General features: G+C 39.8%; 1 protein-coding gene across 1 annotated transcript in view; it reads left to right on the top strand.

The window, feature by feature from the left end:
- Nucleotides 1-2,862: 2,862 nt before the first annotated feature.
- Nucleotides 2,863-23,176, top strand: part of LOC120529756 (mitochondrial poly(A) polymerase) — a 62,774-nt gene continuing 42,460 nt past the window's right edge. The window contains exons 1-4 of the mRNA XM_039753874.1: nucleotides 2,863-3,038; nucleotides 10,091-10,257; nucleotides 13,927-14,160; nucleotides 20,928-21,152. Of these exons, the coding sequence (XP_039609808.1) occupies nucleotides 2,870-3,038; nucleotides 10,091-10,257; nucleotides 13,927-14,160; nucleotides 20,928-21,152 (795 nt within the window). The 5' untranslated portion in view covers nucleotides 2,863-2,869. The remainder of the gene's footprint in view (nucleotides 3,039-10,090; nucleotides 10,258-13,926; nucleotides 14,161-20,927; nucleotides 21,153-23,176) is intronic.

Below are 23,176 nucleotides of genomic sequence, written 5' to 3'. Positions count from 1 at the left end.
TATTTTCGGTTCCGACTGCTTTTCTATCTACTAAGTCAACAATGGTACGCAAGGCAGAGACCATGGGATAGAGATACGCACGCCAGAGGCCTGCCCGCCAAGTCTAACCCTCCTCCCGCGTCCACCCTCATAAACTGTTTTACACGCTGCATACAGCGATTCCCATCTGCGACAAACATGCTTCTTCTTAGATGGTCCTGCAGGAACAGGGAAAACCTTTGTCTACATAAACCTGATTCATACCATACTAAGAGCATAGTGTTTTTGTTGGCTTGCCCACCTGCCCGTCCGCCTGACTGTTACCAGCATGAACCGTAATGTACTGGAGTGTAAAACTATCGCAGCTGCTACCTCACAAACTGCACTTATTCTCCAGATTTCCCTGACCCCATCAGATTCAAATTTGCCTTTTACTTTTACACGCAGACAATTTCCCGTTAGATTGACCTTTGCAATGACAAATAATAAGGCACAGGGCCAAACTTTCAAAAAGATATGCCTGTATCTGCCAAAACCACTTTTCAGTCACGGACAATTGTATGTTGCTCTGTCCAGAGTTCCATCTTTTCATTCACTCACAGTCGTATCCTCAAACCCACCCCATTTGGACAACTGAGTCTTTCAGGAAGTGTTCACCCATCAATAAATAATTATGCAGTGTATGCTACGCCGCGGGTTGGCTAGTATATATTGTGGTCTATGGCCGGCTTGTCATCCCGGCCAATACCCCCAGGCCGCCAGATGGAGCCCTCCCTGCAGCATGGAGGTGCCCCGAAGACCAGCAGGGAATCTTGGACAATGGAGTTTTCATCCACAGCCCTGCTGGATAACCCAGGGGCCGCTAAATGGAGCTGCCTGGAGGAGCAATGAATATCATTTGCCCTACGCTCCGGAAGTACGTCCGTGTCACATGGACAAGGGGAATGATGTGCTTCCGGGGTGAAGAAAGAGTTTTAATCTGACCCGGGAGTGCTAAGAAGTCACATGGACTGAGGGTTCAGAAGCACTTCCGGGTCACGGACTATAAAAGGACTGTGGCAACTCCCAGACGGTGAGCTGAAGGGAAGGGTGCGCAACGCGTCTGGGAGAGGAGGATTGTTTATTGTGATTATTTTGGTGTATTGAATGAGTATAGTGGAGGAGACGGTGCTTTGTGCACTGTTTCATATTAATAAAGTCAATATTTGGATTTTTATCTGGTGTCTGGAATCTTGGACAGGGGTTCAAAGGAGCGATACTGCCACCTATCTGTCACTATATATATATATATATATATATATATATATATATATATACATATACATACACACACACACACATATACAGTGCCCTTCACGATGTTTGGGACAAAGTCACATTTTTGTTTGATTTCACCCCCTGCTCTACAGTTTAAACTTACAGGTTAAACAATTCAGACAATTCGTGACTAAAGTGCACATTGTAGACTTTCATTTAAGCAGACTTGCATACATTTCGGTCACAGTATGACGTTGACTTACACCCAGCCCTCTAACCTGCAGGGAAAACTTGGGGGTTGGTGGCAGGATTGACACTCAAGTTACTGTAAAGAACTTCACCCTGTTCAGTGTGGTGTTGAGGTGTCACCTGTTGCAAGGCTTGCACTCAGGTCCCAGTTTGTGCGGTTCGTCATGTGGTGGGTGCAGCAACGTGCTTTATTCAGCGTACGCTCCCAACCAACCCCTGCAGAAATGACAACACTTTTTCTACATGGTCGCCCATTTCTGGGCACCGTAATGTTTAGGATAATTTGCATCACATGTGTTTGTGATTCCTCCAGTCTGTAGTTGCCATTGTTCAACGTGAGCACAAGAGCTGTGCCAATGAAACTCAAAGAAGCCATTATGAGACTGACAAACAAAGATGAAATCATTTGAGAAATCAGTAAAAACATTTCTTTTAAACCTGCATAGGAGTACTCCTGGTGCCCAAACCATTGTCTCCAGAAAGCACTCCCCAGTCAGCTGAACCACCCTACAACAGGGCATTCATCTCCTGATAGCCTCCCCTGGTGACCCCTATGGAACGCAACAGAGTAGCCTTATGGGATCACATCTCCCATGCTTCCCTGCAGGCATCCATTTAAGGGTTTGCCACAAGGGATGCTGCCACTCTGTGTGTGGGGGAATAGTCTTCCACTGCCCCACAGCTCTTCTGGCCTCATGACCAGGAATGGGACTGCTACCTATCTGGTAGGGATAATTCCCTACCTAGGTTGTCCATCCATTATACTGGCCCCACTAACCAGGTAAGGAAGCCCCATTCATTGCTGCTGGGATGCCATCAGCTACCAAAGTGCCCCTCCATACCCACTTCCTGGCTGGGAGGGTGAATATCCTGGGTAGGTAACAGGGGTCCATCCTTGGTGGGACACCTGTCCATCCATCTTGCTGTTCTTGCATATTTACAGTGATGAGTTGAATGAAACGAAATGAAATGAAATTAAAATTGCCTGGAAAAATAATTAACTGAATTAATACACACCCTGAATCCCAACCTCAAAATGATTTAAAACAGTTTTCTTGATAAGGTGAAAATGCAACTAAATTATTTGGAGCATATACAAATCCTACCGTTATTCATAACAAGCAGAAAGGTATATTGGATTGGCTGCAGTGTGCTTTTTGCCATTTTGAAACGATCTAATTTAATTTTTGCAACATTAAATGCCATGTTACAGTCTTGTTAAAACTTATATGCAAAATATGAATCACCCTGACGAAGAAATATCCCACATCCAAGTGGCTCATGACTGTCACAGGATTCCTTGCTCTCTCATTAAAACTGAACTGTGGAAGTCTAAAATCGTCTTGTTTGAACTCTCTGGGATTCCGTATTAAACACTCTGCGCATGCGCTTGTCTATCAGCGTGCCAGCAGTAATGGCGACGTCCTTAAGGTTCGGCAGAATAGTGAGAACAACTGGATGCGTGAGTTTTTTGAGAAGTGTTTATGTTAGGAATCACAGTTCGGTGGGACCTGCGGTACAAACGGAGATCACTTCATCTTGCAGCCAGTCAGGTACTTTTAACCATTATTGTACAACGTGACAGGCTCCTTCAGTGGGTCGGACGCTTTCCCCACTCTCTCGAACCACTGACCTAAAACTTGACAGCCCAGAAGTTGAGAGGAACAACAAGCGATTTATAATCGACTGACATCATCTAGCATTCCGCTGGCCCGGGAAGCTGGTGTTACTTTTATTTAGTGCATGGGGGTGATGTCTCTGTCGCCTACAGAATGATTGAGCCGTCTATTCCTTTCTCACATCACTATTCTTTAGTTTTTCCGACACGTATACCGTTTTCTTATATTCTGGTTAAATATTGTGATGGGTCAAAACTTAGACTTAAAAGTTTTCAAGGGATTTACACATTTCGTGCATCCCTGATGACGATCTGGACTGTGCCAAGTCTGTGTGTCCGGAATCACTCAGTCAGAATGAAACTTGACACAGGAGTTGGCATCGGAAAGGGCTGACAGAAAGCAAAACCGCACCAGTGGAGTTTACTTTATAGAAGAAATTACATATACTATTCTATAGATGGGGAAAGTGGTGTGACTAGGCCAGAAACTGAAGGTCATTGTTTTAAATTCGGAAAGTCCTATGCTGGCCACTTTCACATTACAGTGCTGAGAAATGCATACAACACAGGATGGGGACCTGATTTGGGTTCGTTCACCTCACTCTGAGTCGTAATGTGGTAGTATCATTTAAACTAATGAGTGCATTTACTTGCACATTAATAACCTGATTATTCATAGAATCCTGGTTTCAAAGCTGCCTATTATACCCATATTCAGGTTAGATCAGTTTTTCCAAACCTTTTCTATGCCCCACATCTCCAGAAAATGCTTGATTTATGTTCGCAACCCCTACAAATGTATTATAACATTGAAAGTGAATACAGATTTGTAATATTCGAACCACATACAGCACTGCAGGTGAACAAATTTGCCAAAAAAAAATTACTTTTAATTCAGTGCATAAAACTGAAATATAATTTGAGCAATTGACCTTTAGAAATCTCAGTAATCTTGTAAAATGTGTCCCCCAGTGAAGCTTAGACACTTGACAGACAAGTGGGGTGTTGGATGGGGATTTGTGCCTGGGGTATCACGCAGAGCATCATGTGCCGTGAGCAGATGACACACAATCAACAATTGGTGGAGGTTTGAGGGATTGGAGACCCCCCCATGAAGCCTCTAAGCAGTGAAACATAGCAGGCAAGCTTTGAACTGCAGTTCAAAAACAGATATGCCGCACAATTAAAATTGCTGCTACTGCCGGGACCACCAGCCAGAGTGTAAGCAGCAGGTTTTGCACCCAATTCGGTCTCCCAAATCCGCAAAAATGTTAATCAAATCTTGAAGTCAGTCACATTTCACAATCGGGGTTTGCACAGAAATCAATGCTAAACCTTGTCCTTCTTTACGGATCATCGCATGGTCCAAATTCAGTTCTCTTATTCATTCAGCTTTATAAATGCAACACCCCCAGCAAGGAGCTCGCAAGAATCAGCATATTTGAGGCTCGTTCACAGGTGACATTTGCGCACTTCATGCTTGATTAATTTCATATCATAGAACGGGAGCACTAAATAATAAATGACCTACAAATGATGGCACACGAACTGTTTGAACAATGCACCTCACTCAGTTTTGGTGAATCTTGACACAGCCTTTCTCTTTATCACACCTCTTGAAATGCCATTTTTGCACCCCTTGGTTGGGAACCCTTGGGTTAAAGTAACCAGGTTAATACACGTGGATTTCTGTGCGAGTAATCTAGTGATGTGGCCATGTAAACCCACAACCATTTTAGTGTTACGGATTTCACAGTCTGCGTGTGCCTTCAAACACACATCCAGCAGCCACGAGTAGAAAACGGTGGAATTTGTCCACAAAGATACTGTTATGTTTCCCAGGGAAATGTCTGGGTGATCGCATTATTCCTGCTCCTGGTTGAAATAATCCGTCTCGTTATTTCAGAAATCACTAAATTTTGTTGATAAGCTGCAGTTGTGCTTGAAAGTTTGTGAACCCTTTAGAATTTTCTATATTTCTGCATAAATATGATCTAAAAACATCATCAGATTTTCACTCAAGTCCTAAAAGTAGATAAAGAGAAACCAGTCAAACAAATGAGACAAAAATATTATACTTGGTCATTTATTTATTAAGGAAAATGATCGAATATTACATATTTGTGAGTTGCAAAAGTATGTGAACCTTTGCTTTCAGTATCTGGTGTGACCCCCCCTTTGCAGCAATAACTTCAACTAAACGTTTCCGGTAACTTTTGCTCATTCCTGCACACCGGCTTGGAGGAATTTGAGCCCATTCCTCCGTACAGAACAGCTTCAACTCTGGGATGTTGGTGGATTTTCTCACATGAACTGCTCGCTTCAGGTCCTTCCACAACATTTCGATTGGATTCAGGTCAGGACTTTGACTTGGCCATTCCAAAACATTAACTTTATTCTTCTTGAACCATTCTTTGGTAGAACGACTTGTGTGCTTAGGGTCGTTGTCTTGCTGCATGACCCACCTTCTCTTGAGATTCAGTTCATGGACAGATGTCCTGACATTTTCCTTTAGAATTCTCTGATATAATTCAGAATGAATCATCAATGAAGGCAAGCAGTCCTGGCCCAGATGCAGCAAAACATGCCCAAACCATGATACTACCACCACCATGTTTTACAGATGAGATAAGGTTCTTATCCTGGAATGCAGTGTTTTCCTTTCTTCAAACATAACGCTTTTCATTTAAACCAAAAAGTTCTGTTTTGGTCTCATCCGTCCACAAAACATTCTTCCAATAACATTCTGGTTTGTCCACGTGATCTTTAGCAAACTGCAGACCAGCAGCAATTTTTTTTTTTGGAGAGCAGTGGCTTTCTCCTTGCAACCCTGCCATGCACACCATTGTTGTTGAGTGGACTCATGAACATGAACATTAGCCAATGTGAGAGAGGCCTTCAGTTGCTTAGAAGTTACCCTGGGGTCCTTTGTGACCTCGCTGACTATTACACGCCTTGCTCTTGGAGTGATCTTTGTTGGTCGACCACTCCTGGGGAGGGTAACAATGGTCTTGAATTTACTCCATTTGTACACAATCGGTCTGACTGTGGATTGGTGGAGTCCAAACTCTTTAGAGATGGTTTTGTAACCTTTTTCAGCTTGATGAGCATCAACAACTCTTTTTGTGAGGTCCTCAGAAATCTCCTTTGTTCGTGCCAAGGTACACTTCCACAAACATGTGTTGTGAAGAGCAGACTTTGATAGATCCTGTTCTTTAAATGACACAGGGTGCCCACTCACACCTGATTGGCATCCCACTGATTGAAAACACCGGACTCGAATTTCACCTTCAAACTAACTGCTAATCCGTGAGGTTCACATACTTTTGCCACTCACAAATGTGTAATATTCGATCATTTTCCTCAATAAATAAATGATCAAGTATAATATTGTTGTCTCATTTGTTTAACTGGTTTCTCTTTATCTACTTTTAGGACTTGAGTGAAAATCTGATGATGTTTTACGTCATATTTATGCAGAAATATAGAAAATTCTAAAGGGTTCACAAACTTTCAAGCACAACTGTAAATGTGTGGTGCTAAGCTCAGCAGCACAGTGTTGGGGGTCATGCATCAAGTGTCTTTTTTATCATACCATCCATACACCGTATTACAGCATACAGTGGCTCAAAATAATGTTCGCCAGGGCAGCGTGTTACATATACATAAATACAGGACAAGTGCAAGACAGGTTAACACCTATACTATAAAAAGTAGATAAGTAAAAGAACTGACAAATAATAAGTAAGTGGATCAATTAATAATTTGAAATAGTAAAAATAGCAAATAATAAAAAGATAACAGTAGTAACAAGAATAGAAAATATATTGCATATAAGTGAATTACTGATTCATTACAGATCTGAGGACAGGGGTGCAGCACATACGACTTTCTTTGTATCAGTATACTGCTGCTGGATTATGTGAATTTCCCCTTGGGATTAATAAAGTATCTATCTATCTATCTATCTATCTATCTATCTATCTATCTATCTATCTATCTATCTATCTATCTATCTATCTATCTATCTATCTATCTATCTTTCTTTCTTTCTTTCTTTCTTTCTTTCTTTCTTTCTTTCTTTCTTTCTTTCTTTCTTTCTTTCTTTCTTTCTTTCTTTCTTTCTTTCTTTCTTTCTTTCTTTCTTTCACACAGCCAAGGGGTGGAACCTGTCGTAGAACCTGGCAGAACTGGTTTGTATGCCTTCTGGCAGATGAAAGTAGGGTGGGAGGACTGGGAATGTCCTTCATACTGCTGCAGCCTTTGCAGATGCAATAACTTATAAAGATGTCTTCAATGGAGAGCAGAGATGTCCCAGTGATCGTTTCCGCTGTGTGCTCTTTCAGTTGTAGAACCTTACAGCCGGAGAGACTGCAATTCCCAAACCAGGCAGTGATGCATCTGGTCAGAATGCCCTCAATGCTTCATGTTAATGCCTGATGAGTTGTGTCTCTTTTATATAAAAAAAAAATCTTGAAAGGAGACGAGACGTGATTTTCTCGGAGAGACACTTGCACGTCCCACGAGACGAGTCTTTGTGCCAAGAGATTTATTCACACCCGGGGCCGGAAATAAAAGACAAAGTAGAAAGAATTCAAAAACGCTGGAATGGTACACATGCAGAGCAGGTTAGAGATAATGGAAGTACGAAAATTCGAATTTCTCAGTAATTGGATAGTAAAGATTGCATTAGTGCAAACAAACGGAAGTTATTACTCGCCGAAATAATGGAACAGCAAAAAGAAATCAAATATATTGTTTGGCTTTAAACTTTAAGTCGGAGACTTCTAGATCATCTAATTCGTGTTGCCATCAGGTGAAAGTGAAATCCACATACACGAGCGGCAGAGATGCGAATTTGCTGGCGCAAAGTGCTGGGAATGGGGGAGGCGTTGGGCAGGGGTTGGCAGACAATTCTACTTTATTGAAGTAAAAGTACCTGCGTTATTGTTATTCCAAAGGCAAAAAGCAAACGTACCAGTACGCCGTTCCTTTGAAAAAGAGCTTTTTAAAAGTAACGCTCCCCACACTGCTGAGGAGAGGCTCCAGGCTTGATTTCGGAATCATGATGGCCATTGATAATGCTTAATTCTTTTTTTTATTTTTCATTTTTAGTGCATTTTTATGTCATCTGAGCAAAGTGCCAAAGGAGAACTCTGTAAATGGTCTTGTGCTTATAAATGAGGGCTTTTAAGAAACCAGGTTTCTGCCTTAAGTATTCAGGTTACTCACCTTATCCTATTATGTGTGCATGAAAATGCCTTCAGTATGGCATTTTAGAATCTGAGGATTGGTTTAAATAGATTGATAGGTTGAATTTTATTTGTCTTCAGGGGAAATTTGTCATTTTGGAAAAGCTCAATACATAAAATGATTACATTATGACAATAAACAACAAATCCTTTTCAGATATACAACAGAATGACTACAATGAAGAAAACTGAAAAGAAAGACATCTTCTTATTAGGTAGTTGCACGTATTGCTCTTGGTATAAAGGAGCTCTGAACATTAGAACACTATGGACGAGAACAGGCCATTCAGCCCAACAAAGCTCGCCAGTCCTATCCACTTGTTTCTTCCAAGAAAACATCAAGTCGAGTTTTGAAAGTCCCTAACGTCTTACTGTCTACCACACTACTTGGTAGCTTATTCTAAGTGTCTATTGTTCTTTTTGTAAAGAAAAACTTCCTAATGTTTGTGTGAAATTTACCCTTAACAAATTTCCAACTGTGTCCCCGTGTTCTTGATGAGCTCATTTAAAAATACAAGTCTTGATCCATTGTACTAACTCCCTTCATAATTTTAAACACTTCAATCATGTCACCTCTTAATCTTCTTTCGTTTAAACTGTAAAGGCTCAGCTCTTTTAATCCTTCCTCATAATTCAACCCCTGTAGCCCTGGAATCAGCCTAGTTGCTCTTCTCTGGACCTTCTCTAGCACTGCTATGTCCTTTTTGTAGCCTGGAGACCAAAACTGCACACAGTACTCAAGATGAGGCCTCACCAGTGCATTATAAAGGTTGAGCAGAACCTCCTGTGACTTGTACTCCACACATCAAGGCGCTATATAACCTGACATTCTGTTAGCCTTCCTAATGGCTTCTGAACACTGTCAAGAAGTTGATAGCTTAGAGGCCACTATGACTCCTAAATCCTTCTCATAAGGTGTACTCTCGATTTTCTGACCGCCCATTGTGTATTCAAAATCTGCTTAATAATTTGCTGCTGAAAGACCCTCAGTGTTTGTGGCTCAGTGAGAGGATGGACAGCATTGTTCAGAGTGGCACTCAGTTTTGTCTTTACTTGCTGCTCTCCTACTACCTCCTCCATGACCTCACTCAGAGTAAGTGGGCTTGAAGATGGATGGATGATTTGTAGCCTGTAACAAGGCAAGCACAACAAAACCTGTTTGAAGAAACAGATCAATTTATTTTATTGGACGTTACCATTGTATACAAGTCTTGACATTCAGGGTGGGCATCTTTGTAAACCACTTGTTGTAAAATGTTCTGTCTTTGCTGGGATATACAGTAGTTAGTTGTCCAGGAGCTCTATACAAAATGTTGCTAAATTTTCTGGTGTTCACTGAGAAATGAATACAAATTTTCAAAGAGGGTGTACTCATTTATGCTGAGTACTGTAAATATTATTGAAGTTGTGTTATTCAATTTTCTGTTAATTTTAATGTAAATGTAGTTGTGTACATAATGCATAATATATCATTTATTGTAGTTGTTTCTATATTATTGTACAGTACAATCAAAATTTTCCATTAAGTAACTCCCTGCATTATCACTAAATTGTTAATTTAATGGACCATTCCATACCAATTTTTGCAGTTTTTTTTAGTAGTTTTGTATTATTATCCCTTTTAACATAATGGCAGCATAAATTAATCACATACCTAATGTCTGCAGAAATCATATTTCATAAAGCATGTATCCAAACTGTTATATTTGCTCTAATCATTTTTTTGTGAATTTAGAAATCAACAGGGAAATAAAATCTTTTGCTGAACTTCAAAATGAGAGACGAGAGCAAGCAGAGAGATCTGTTCTTTTATCCTGCCCTCGAAAAGTCAGTGAGAAGTTGTTGCTTAAGTATTTGGCAAAATACGGAGATATTAACAGTTACTTCTTCTATGAAAGCTTTGTAAGTATGTTGCGGTTTTCATTTGTAATGTACTACTAATTCAGTTCCAGACAGTTGATTCCGTCTTAGCATTTGCGCGACATAAACTGTGATCTGCTTAAAGTTAAACAGAGACCAGAATAAGCATGTTTTTCTTTTAAAAAGCAAATCACTTTCAGACTACAGGGTGAGTGGAAATGATGTTAACATTTGAGTGGCGGAAGCAATTTATTCACAAAACATACATCATATGTGTAAGATGATTTACAGATATGATTTACAGGAATGTCTCAACCTGTTTGCCATCATGTTCAACACTTGTACCATATGTGGTACATAAATTGTCCACAAAAAAAAGTATATACATAGCAGTACCATTAGTGTTAACATAATTTTGGCTCACCCAGTTTATTTCAGATTGTGTACTGAAAAAGGGATACATGATCAGTAACGAGAGAGGCAAATTATATTTCAAATGAATTGTGTGCTAAATAAGGGGCATGTGATCTGTAATGAGAAAGGCTGCTTGTATCTGTAGTGTTTCTCAAGTAGGGGACACACCGCAGATTAAAAAGGGTGCTTTTTTAGCAAAGTAAATACATAGGGCTTGGGAAATAAAGAAGGAGTCACAATGCATTTTCAGATACCCAACCCACCCTAATATACTCCTCTCGAATCAGAGGGTCAGTGACTACTTCAAGTCTTTCCCAGATGTCTTTACTTCTCACCCTATCTCTAAAGGACAGTCCAGACACTCTGTGGAGAAAGCTCATTTCGGCCACTTGTAACAATGATCTTGTACCAGCGGCCAGTTCAGGGTCACGGTGCTGAAGTACTATACAAATCACAATTTACCTTACATTTACCTTTGTGGTGTTTACAATGCACACAATCACAGCAGCACATTGAAGTAATCTTTGCCGAAAATAATAGGTACAGTACGGTAGGAAAGTATTCAGACCCCCTTCAATTTTTCACTCTTTGTTATATTGCAGCCATTTGCTAAAATCATTTAAATTATTTTTTTTCCTCATTAATGTACACACAGCGCCCCATATTGACAGACAAAAAAGAATTTTTGAAATTGTTGCAGATTTATTAAAAAAGAAAAACTGAAATATCACATGGCCCTAAGTATTCAGACCCTTTGCTGTGACACTCATATATTTAACTCATTTCTTCTGATCATCCTTGAGATCACCTTCATTTGAGTCCAGCTGTGTTTGATTCTACTGATTGGACTTGATTAGGAAAGCCACACACCTGTCTATATAAGACCTTACAGCTCACAATGCATGTCAGAGCAAATGAGAATCATGAGGTCAAAGGAGCTGCCTGAAGAGCTCAGAGACACAATTGTGGCAAGGCACAGATCTGGCCAAGGTTACAAAAAAATTTCTGCTGCACTTAAGGTTCCCAAGAGCACAGTTGCTTCCATAATCCTTAGATGGAAGACATTGGGGACGACCAGAACCCTTCCTAGAGCTGGCCGTCCGGCCAAGCTGAGCTACTGGGGGAGAAGAGCCTTGGTGAGAGAGGTAAAGAAGAACCCAAAGATCACTTTGGCTGAGCTCCAGAGATGCAGTCAGGAGATGGGAGAAAGTTGTAGAAAGTCAACCATCACTGCCGCCCTCCACCAGTCAGGGCTTTATGGCAGAGTGGCCTGTCGGAAGCCTCTCCTCAGTGCCAGACACATGGCAGCCCGCATGGAATTTGCTAAAAGACACCTGAAGGACTCTGAGATGGTGAGAAATAAGATTCTCTGGTCTGATGAGACCAAGATAGAACTTTTTGGCCTTAATTCTAAGCGGTATGTGTGGAGACAACCAGGCACTGCTCATCACTTGTCCAATACAGTCCCCACAGTGAAGCATGGCGGTGGCAGCATCATGCTGTGGGGGTGTTTTTCAGCTGCAGGGACAGGACGACTGGTTGCAATCGAGGGAAAGATGAATGCGGCCAAGTACAGGGATATCCTGGACAAAAACCTTCTCCAGAGTGCTAAGGACCTCAGACTGGGCCGGAGGTTTACCTTCCAATAAGACAATGACCCTAAGCACACAGCTAAAATAACGAAGGAGTGGCTTCACAACAACTCTGTGACTGTTCTTGAATGGCCCAGCCAGAGCCCTGACTTAAACCCAATTGAGCATCTCTGAGAGACCTAAAAATGGCTGTCCACCAACGTTTACCATCCAACCTGACAGAACTGGAGAGGATCTGCAAGGAGGAATGGCAGAGGATCCCCAAATCCAGGTGTGAAAAACTTGTTGCATCTTTCCCAAGAAGACTCATGGCTGTATTAGCTCAAAAGGGTGCTTCTACTAAATACTGAACAAAAGGTCTGAATACTTAGGACCATGTGATATTTCTTTTTTAATAAATCTGCAACAATTTCAAAAATTCTTTTTTTTTTGTCTGTCAATATGGGGTGCTGTGTGTACATTAATGATGAAAAAAATTTATTTAAATGATTTTAGCAAATGGCTGCAATATAACAAAGAGTGAAAAATGGAAGGGGGTCTGAATACTTTCCGTACCCACTGTAAGTTTGGACTGATATTTCACTGATGATGGCAGTGCTTCTGTCAGATAGATAGCACTTTATTTATCGCCAGGGGGAAATTTGAGCTTTTTATAGAAGCTCAATGAAAAAATAAATATTATAATATGACAAACATCAAACCCCCTCTCAGATACACACTAGAATTACCAAAAATATAAAGAAACATGCTGCGGTGGGCTGGCGCCCTGCCCGGGATTTGTTTCCTGCCTTCCGCCCTGTGTTGGCTGGGATTGGCTCCAGCAGACCCCGTGACCCAGTAGTTAGGATATAGTGGGTTGGATGAGGTGGATGGATGGATGGATGGATGGATAAAGAAACATGTAAATTGGCTTAAGATTAGAAGAGCATTCACAGCTGAGGAACTATAAATATTATGTGAATTTCCCTTTGGGATTAATAAAGCTATCTATCTATCTATCTATCTATCTATCTATCTATCTATCTATCTATCTATCTATCTATCTATCTATCTATCTATCTATCTATCTATCTATCTATCTATCTATCTATCTATCTATCTATCTATCTATCTATCTATCTATCTATCTATCTATCTATCTATCTATCTATCTATCTATCTATCTATCTATCTATCTATCAATGGATTGCTGTAGGTATGAAGAAGTCCCAGTAACGTTTCTTGAAACAGTTCTGCTGAATAACTAGTTGGCTCAAAGTCCTCAATGCTATGGTGTCATAGAGTGGATGTACCTCATTGTTCATAATGGCACTTGATTTTTTTCTTCATTTTCTCCTCCTCTGCTACCTCCTGGAGGTAGACAATGCACCTCATAACTGAGCCTATCCTTGTGATTAACTTGTTGTTACAAAGGGCCTCTTTTTGAAGTGATGTTACCAGTCGAGCACATCATAGCATTGGAAATCTCGCTGACTGCCAAAGATTTGTAGAAGATGTAAAGGATGTGATTACCTGCATTAAAGGAGTGCAGTATCATAAGAGAAAAGAGTTTGCTCTGCCCTTTTTTTCTGTAGTTTTACAACTCGACTCATTCAGTCACAAAGCTTTGACTGTGTTTGGCTTTTATTTTACCTTAATGTTACTTTCTGTTGTTAATTCATTCCTCTTGATTTAACGCTAACGTGACACTTTTCTTCATTTACAGGATGTATGTGCTGTAGTGGAATTTTCACAGAAAAATAGTATAGCGATGCTTCAAGATGGCACAGTTATGCCTGCCAGCAAGCATGAATCATGTATTCCTTTTAAATCAAGAGTTTTCACATTAAAAATGAATAATCCAGACGATCAAGCCAATACTCGGCAATCTCTCCCATACCTAAAACAGTCTGCCATTTCCATTAATGAGCTTGTTGAGAGGATTTCAGCTGAAACCACTGTAAGTAATGGGTTTGCTTTTTTAATGTCTTGATTATGCTGTGTAGTTCCTTTTATAATAAGCACTGAAACAGCATAAACTGGTTTCTGTCCACCTCTGGAATATTGTCAGCGAAGCTCCATGCATTAATATATTGGTTTATTTGTTAAACTAATAAAACACACAGGGAATATACCAAGTTTAAAAGAGAAGACAAAAACCAGAAAATCTCCTGTTCCTCTGGCCCATTCTTGATCTCTTGTCTCTGTGTCGATGTGGCCTGCCAATCTCTAAAATGCTGCCATGCAGTCCCATTCTCCCTTCCACACTGCCTCACAATTCCTAGGTACTTTCCGCCAGTGAGCCATTGCCCAACTGTAAACTTCATTCACTTCTGGCTGCAGGAGGAGTTAAGCCCCTTATCTACAGTAACAACAGCATTTATTTCTGTCATACATTTTCATACAAGACATTCAGCTCAATGTACTTTAGGTGAGGTTAACAAAAAAAATTTCAAGAAAAACAAAGTAGAAATAAGAGCATAAATAAATAAATGATATATCAAAAATAGTAAAGAAGGATAAGTCAATACAGAATTAAATGATACAGACATGCAAGTAATAGATAAAGTCCTTAGTTATGGATGTGTGTTTACCTCTCATGAGACCATTGGTAAGTCCGATGCAATGGTCACCTGAGCAAGAGAACAGAAAAAAAAAAAAAACTGCAGCTGGCGAGATGCTAGAAAAAAAATCAGCAGGGGTTCCAAGACCAAAAGAACACCGAGCATCCACTGGGGATTCTATGTAGCTCAAAGGAGCTTAATTAGTTTCTACCATTTTTAAGCTTCGTCCTGGAGGATTTGATGCAGTGGGTCTCATTACTTCCAGCATTGCAGGCTGTGACGATGCTGGACCACTCCAGACTCCCTTTTCACATTTGGGAGCCTCTCGAACCCAACACCGTTTATAGTTATGACCGAACTGAGCAGACTAATGGAGATAAGTCTCACATGGAGCGAGGGGATGGTGGAAAAGTGCAAATGTGCTTTTGTTAATAACAGTCAAAACCAAAACAGTATCCACAGTGCAGTGCTTTCCAAACATCCATAAATAAATAATTCATAAATACCAAGTGAAGAGTAGGGGATAAAAACCACAATAAATAAATCCATTAAAACCAGAGGTTAAAATGCAGTCACTAGCTCCTCATCTCAGCCCACTGCCTTCTATGTCTCCCCAGCTCACCCATCACAAACTTCATTCCTCCGACCACACAGCCAGACCATCCGAGACCGGCTCTCCTCCCATCTTCCTTCACGCTCCCACAGTCGTACCTCAAATGCATAGGGAGGTCCTTCACCACTCCGTGTCATTATTCAAGGAGGAGGGGTGAACCAGGCCCTGGAGCGTCAAAGCCTACGCTCATTTATGGGGCCCCAACTCGTGCTGCCTTTCCTCCCTCTAGGTGGCCCGATCGTCCTCAACGAGACGTCCCTTAAGCCGTCTTAACCTCAGTTCCATTTCTTTCACTTTTTTCCTCTTCCCACTAGCTCTTGCACTTCTCATCTTATACGTGGGGATGTGGCGCAGGTGTGATGATTAGCTGCTCCCGGCATCAATTACGGACACGGATGATTCCTCACCTATGCACTTAAGCGCTGCATCACGCCCGGGAACCGCTCCAGCCACTCTACCATTCCCCCTCCTTATGCCGCGAGTATGGCAATTTACTTTACAGGCAATGAGCCGCAGACTTTACCTTACCACGCAAGGAACTGCATGGTACTTTGATCAGATGATGGTGATGTTTAACTAGAAAAGATAACAGTAAAATAGAGGTTAGCTGTAATTGCAAATCCAAGAAGTATGTGGTATTATATCTTAATAAAAGTGTCTGCATTTGTGATTCTGTGTGTAGTTGTTGTTATGTCTTTTGTAAGAAAGGCGCTATATTGCGCCCGACCCGACACAGATTGACATGGAGGCACGTTTAAAAACCAATAAATTATTTATTTTTTTTTCGGGTGGAGGGCATGTCTTCCCTGTAATCCCTCCAACCACAACACAGTCCCAAAGCACAGTACAGTCACCAAGCACTCTTCTTTCCTCTCTTCCTCCACCACTCCTCCTCAGCAAGCTTTGTCCACCTCCACCTGACTCTGGCCACTGAGTGGTGGTCGCTGGCTCCCTTTTATTGGGTACCTGGAAGTGCTCCAGGTGGTTGATTGGCGACATCCGGCTGCACTTCTGGGTAAGGTGAAACCAAAGCCCGAAAGGGGCCAGCAGCTCCTTCTGCAGCACCCCCTGGTCGGGCCTGTGGAACCCCACATAGCTGCACAGAACTCCAACCCCCATGAAGCCCTGGGGGAGTCTGTGTCACCGCTGCAACCCAGGGAGGCTGCCATGTAGCGTCCAGGGGGAGATACTGGGCTTCCCACCCTTGTCCCCCTGGCAGATGTGGTGAAGGGGCGTCCCGTCCAGGCATGGGTCCCAGCCATCCATCACACTCTGTTGTATGCTGTCTGGTAAGGTGGTTATAAAAGCAGTGCTAATGTGTTTGATGTGCCTGAATTAAAAATGCAATTCCTTTTATTACAACAGATGTTTGTGATGCATCATCTGTTGGAATGACAAAAGCAATGCATTTTATTACAACATGAATTACAAAATACTTTCCAATAGATGGTGTTCTGCAAACATTAATGTGATGTTTACTGATGTTTACATGGAGTACTTAAATTTCAACCCATCAAACTGAAAAAGTTGGATTTTAGGAGTATTTTGTTTAATGTTACACAATGTTAGCTTGGCATCTTTCTATCTCTAAAGTATTCCAGATTTTTTGTTGCATAACAGCAAAAGGCCCTCTCATAATTACGTTCATGCTTAGCTCTTGGAAAATTAAGGAAATCAGTGTTTTGAGTATTTAAAATTATGACTAGAAGCGTAAGCAAACAGACACTTCAAAAGGTAAGAAGGAACAAAATTATTCAGAGCTTTATATACCATTAGCAGTACAGTATTTTAAAATAAAGTCTAACAGACACAAATAACCAACGTAATGATGCTAAAACAGGTGAGATGTGCTCAGATTTTCTTTTCCTGTTTATGATTCTTACTGCTGCATTCGGAATTAACTTCAGCTGATTGATGTCTTTTTTCGGTAGTTCTGTTAGGAGTGCAGTGTAGTAATATAGTCAGCATAAAAACAAAAGCGTTAATTTCTTAGAAGTTTCTTGCAGTTTTATAAGAAGTCTAACTTTTGTAATGTCCATTAAATAATAAAGTGAAGTTCTAGTAACAAGGTTAATGTGTGATTTGAAGTTTGGACCAGAATCCATAATAACTCCTAATTTCTTTATTTCTGCCTTGACTTTTAAAGCCAAGTGATCAAGTTTGTTTTTTTTCCCTCTAAGACTCTCACTTTTTCGATTTTTGCCAGCAACTAAGAGTTTCATTTTTTTTCCTTGTTCAGCTGGATGAAATTACTACTCATTCACTCTGAGATACAAGTAAGACACTGGACACAGACGTCGGAGGTTATCAGGCGCTATTGATAAAGCGTAAATGTGGTAGTTCACCTTGTGTTTTTAGATAACCTGGTCTAACGGGAACATGTTGATTGGCTTAGAATGGATACTTGAGGCAGTCGTGGCCAGATGTTGGAATCCAAAGTCAAGATGTTGGTACTTTGGCTACAGGGATGCCAGACTTGAATGTGCACTAGTAGCTCATGATATCACTCGGCCTCTGACCCTTAAAAGAACAGTTGTATGCTGAAAATAGCCAGGATAGTACTGATGTCCCATCTCACTCCTCGCTCACTGTGTTGCCCCTTATTGGACAGTACATTTTATTAGAACATTACAAATATTTTGATGAGAACAGACGCTCAACCCAACAAAGCTTCCCAATCCAATCAACCTAATGTCTCCAAAATAACATCTAATCAAGTTTTGAAGGTTCATAAAGTCCTGCTCTCTACCACTCTACATGTGTGTCAATGGTTCTCTGTGTGGAAGAAAAATAAACTTCCCATAATTTGTGTGATATTTACCTTTAACAAGTTCCCAGCTATATTTTCATGTTTCTGTTGAACTCAATTTAAAGTAACAGCTTGGATCAACTTTACTAATTACTTTCATCGTTTTAAAAACGCAAGTCAAATCACCTCTTAATCGCTGCTTATGGCCCCTTGCCAGCCTTCAGTGGCTCTCTCTCAGTGGCTTGCTTTCTCCTGCTCTGTCATTCACTCCAAATGGTGAAATTATTAGTTCCCATTTCCCTAATTAGTGGCATCTTACTAGCCAGGCTATTACAAAACATAACAAAGGATAATATTACAAAACGGCAGCTCTGTTGGCAATACTATAAACAGGAAATGAATGTAGGGCAAAATGATTTTTTCAATTGCTTACAAATGAAAGTGAAGCATTCACTCAAGCTGTGTCAGTTCTTAATGCAGTAAAATTAAAATTTAACATTAAGATTGAAAATAGTACAGATAGTGCTTGCAGGCTATAACAATGATGAAGTGTTTTAATATGAAAATTGCTTTAGGATTCCTATTGTGCCTGTCAACCAGCATTGCAGGGATTATTGTATTATGACTTTTGCATGCAAGTGGCCGAGGCTTGAAGATCATTTTGCACACCAATGGAAAAAGCAAGTGTGGTAGAACCCATTAATGGGACTGTGCGGTAAACCTGTTTGTTTTGATGCATGTCAAATTATAGGCTGCATTGTCTGTTACTGTTTGCAGTTTGAATAGAGGGGAACAATAAAGAAATGACAAAATAATTATATGCATGAAAGTTCTGTGTTGCCAGAATGTGATGTGACACTGTAAACTTAGACCACAATGTAACGTGGTTACAAATGTTTCTCCATTTTTGAAAGCACAATTAGCATTTGCTATTGTTTCTCTGTGAAAATTACAAATTAAATCGATTATTCTGTTTATATTTTTACATTTCTGAGATAAAGGGTTATACCAGTGGTCCTCAATCACGGTCCTGGAGGGCCGCAGTGGTTACAGGTTTTCATTCCAGCCAGTGTCCTAATTAGAACTCAGTCCTTGCTGATAATGATAGTTGGTGTTTAACTCTATGCCTTATTAGTGCTTTCATTCATCAGAGACAAATTGTAGTTACTTTGTAGATCAGAGGTCCTCAATTACAGTCTTAGAGGTCTGCTATGGCTGCAGGTTTTCACTTTAACCAATTTCTTAATTAGAACCCCTTTTATTTATTACTGAAGCAATATGTTTTTTGGGCTTAATTTTAGTTCTCTTGCCCTGTTACCATTCAGAACACTTAATTGCTTATTTTTGTTATAGACATTAGTTAATAATGAGATCCAGATAACCAAAAAACCAGCAGCTCTCCAGCTAACGTGCTTACCATGAAGTATCAGTGGTAAAAAATGTTTAGAAATTAATGAGAGGTGTATTGGAAGGACCTTTAAGTTTAAATCTGTTCTGGTCCACAAAATACTTGGATAATGTTCTCACAGAAGAAAACTCTACAGTGTATTTAAAATTTCTTTTGGATAAATGCAAGCATTAACAAGCTAAATAAATAGTTCAATGCCAAGTTTCATTATCAGCATGAACTGTCTTCTAATTAGGAAACTAGTTGGAATAAAACCTGCAGCCACTGTGGCCCTCCGTGACTGTGATCGAGGACCACTGGTTTATCCGGTTGTGCGCCGATTTACAGCCAACCAAGTTGAGGAGCTTCATACTTACGGCTAAGGGCCATAGGAAAACAATAGGGTAATAATGGTCTAGAAATTGTCAAAACCAGCCACAGTAATAAATCTTTTGTGATTATTGTTTCACAGGGTGTCATATGTTTTCTGACTTTTGAAGGGCCCTTTAAGGTTTGTTTTGATCAGCACTGCTCCACAAGGCTAAATCTATATGTTTTTGCCCCACACTGCCTTCCTCAACCAGTATGGTCCCACAACCCCGTTTTGCATTTTTAAATTCATTGATAACCTACTAGCAGTAATTGTATACTGCCCTCTTGGTGAAATGAAGGCTACTGGTGGTCCCCTTTGGTGAGACAAGCTCACTTTGAAACAGAGAAATGTATCGCATAGTGCTGGCGATCACTGACGCGAACCAACAAAGTCAATCTGCGTCCCACTGGTAGTAACCCAGGTCATGACCCCATTGTTTGAGAAACACTGACTTAGGCAACCCGTGATGCAGTGGTTGAGAAACACTGCCTTACGTGGACTTAGTGTATAGACGCCAAAACTTGAAAATTAATATGTGTTACTCTCTACTAGCTGTTAAAGTATTCATACCAGTAGCCTACACCAGACCCACAGAGCCTCAGTTGTAATGACCTGTACACTTTGTAACTGACATACAGCTAAATGACGGGTCCTAAATAAAGCTGTATGACTATATTTAATATCATGCCTTATTTAAAAATCAGTAATAACTTCCAGCCATTATCATAATGTATGTTTAATGTAAAATATTACATTTCACCACAGATTTTAACTGGTAGGCAGTCAAAATTGTGACTGGACAACATACTAAACTGTTTACACTGATGTCTAATTCTAGGGTGCCAAACAAGATAAACTTCAAAGACTTTTTAAGTCTGATGCCTTGGTTCCAGTATAGGTTTTAGTTATTAGTGAGGAGATGTGAACAAACAATTAGCCCAGATTTCTTGCATTTTCATTTCTTTACACTTGTGCAAATGTTAAGTAAAAAATAAAAAAAACTGTTGCCTTTAAAGCATTTCATTTCTTTCCCCACCTTAGCTGGATCAGCAAATCTGCACCCTTACCAAGACCTACGAACTGACTGAAGAGAACGTGCGGCTGCGATTCCTGGTGTGCTCACTGTTGCAAGATATTGCAATTCAGTATTTCCCAAATTGTTCCGTAAAACCCTTTGGATCATCGGTTAATGGATTTGGGAAACTTGGGTGTGATTTGGATATGTTTTTAGACTTGGATGGCATCAAGGAGCAGAATTCAGATAATGTACCTACTATTTTTTATCTTTTTTTATATACCCGTGAAATGTGTATGCATCATGTTTATACATCTAGCACATATGAACACTATTTCACGTGACATTAAATACCAATTAATTTATGTAATATAATATTGCAGCTTTGTTTATCAAGCTTTTTATATCAAAAATATGCACTTGCAATACCTATTAGTATTTATACTGGCAATTTACCATTTCTTTTTATTTAATTTATACTGTAGATTCTCTTGAGTAACTACAAATTAAGCCTCTGTGCCATTGTGGTATTATATCTAGGGTAATGTTAAGTAGCATACCGATTATACTGTATGTCAAGTTTTATATTTTATAAAGCAGAAACAATGTCATGATCATTTTTTTGCAGCTTGATGCTTTCATTTCAGGAGGAGATGCTTGAATATTGTGTTGTCCAGTTAAAAAAAATGTTATTGAAATGGTGTCCGTACCCCGAGTTTTATTCATTTAATGTGTTAACCAAAACAAGCAGTGACTGCATGCTTTCTAACTTTAAAAGGCAATGTGTCTGATAATATTGGAATACATTTAATGGGTCCCCACACAGGTATTTACAGTTTTCAATTTATAGACACACAGTTGTCCACACATTTTCTAGTGGCTCCAGTTATAAAACTAGTGATGTTATAATCGATTGGCCACAATCAGCCTATTTTAACTCCAAATGACATAAATGACCAATTATTAAACACATTATTATTTTTTTTAGTATCTGCTATTCTAAACAGTTAATTAGTTGTAGTGCTCCTTTTTACGCAGAATATTAGTGTCTAAAGGAAGTATGTATGTAATTTTGCTACCAAAACTTCCTGTAAAAAGGTAGCAATCAGACAGACTTTAGAAAATAGAAAGAGAGAGGAGACTGGAATATTGAGAAAGTGGATGATAAACTCAGAAAAACGGAATTTGAGAAGTGCTCTTGTGCATGGAGAGGAATGGGAGATGCACTGTATACGTTGTCCAGCTGATCTTGGGCAGAAATCGTAAAGAAGCTGATTTAATGAGTTCAGAGCTTTTAATTATATCCCTTTTTTTAAATTGACACTCGTCTGAACGTGAACAAAGAGCAAGCTTGTGTTTAGTACAGAAGCTCACATTTTTAATTAGAAAAAGAACAGTTAAAGAAGAATTAGTAAGCTTAGGCTTGTTAGCTTAAGAGCCAAATTAGTCTATTTTACATGTAAACTTGTTAAGCATGTTATTCTTGTATCTTCTTAATACATATTTTATTAGATTTATGGATTGTAATTATGGCACATTTTCATTTGTACCATATTTATTCTGGATAAATATTTGGTGTATGTTTTATTAGTTTAAAAAAGTAGATTGAATTTTATTTGTCCCCTGGGGGAAATTTAGTGTTTTACAGAGGCTCTTAAGCTTCCTAAATAGGTAGATAAGTAAGTAAATAAATAAATTACACACTGTTCCTGTAGGGGGCGATATCTCCCTAATTGGAATAAGTTCTTTTGTAATTGTGGTGCTTTAAGTAACCGTTAACTATATAGATATGATATTAAAAGGCGATGCCTCTCCCATAGTGATTCAGTGGTAAAAATCACATAAGAGAAAATAACTTAGCTTTCTTTAATGACGATTTACGCGGCATTACAGACGGGAAGCCATAGCAAGACATTACCAAGGTGAGATCTAGATGTATACAGTCTGCCATTTTTCGTCTCTGCGCTGGAAGGGTTTTCAGGACGGATGACGATATCACCCATACGTCCATCGGCTTTTATACTGGTTTCTCCACGTGCAGGCCCTTACTTAGGTTTCAAACAAGGGAAGGAGAGAATTCAATTTCATCTCTTAACATACAGAAATAGTACAATGCCCATTTCTGTAGTTGTCCCCTTCTCTCTCTTTAAATACTTGCCTAGCAGTTCTAAATGCTGAGAGCCCCTGTGTGCTAACTTTGGCCTGGCCTGTACATGTGAGTACAGAGCACAATGACATTAAGTTTATATTCTGATTACACACACATTTTGATCTG

Source organism: Polypterus senegalus, chromosome 5 (genome assembly GCF_016835505.1).
Source record: "Polypterus senegalus isolate Bchr_013 chromosome 5, ASM1683550v1, whole genome shotgun sequence".
Lineage (NCBI taxonomy): Eukaryota > Metazoa > Chordata > Cladistia > Polypteriformes > Polypteridae > Polypterus > Polypterus senegalus.
This window is presented reverse-complemented; position numbering and strand designations above follow the sequence as displayed.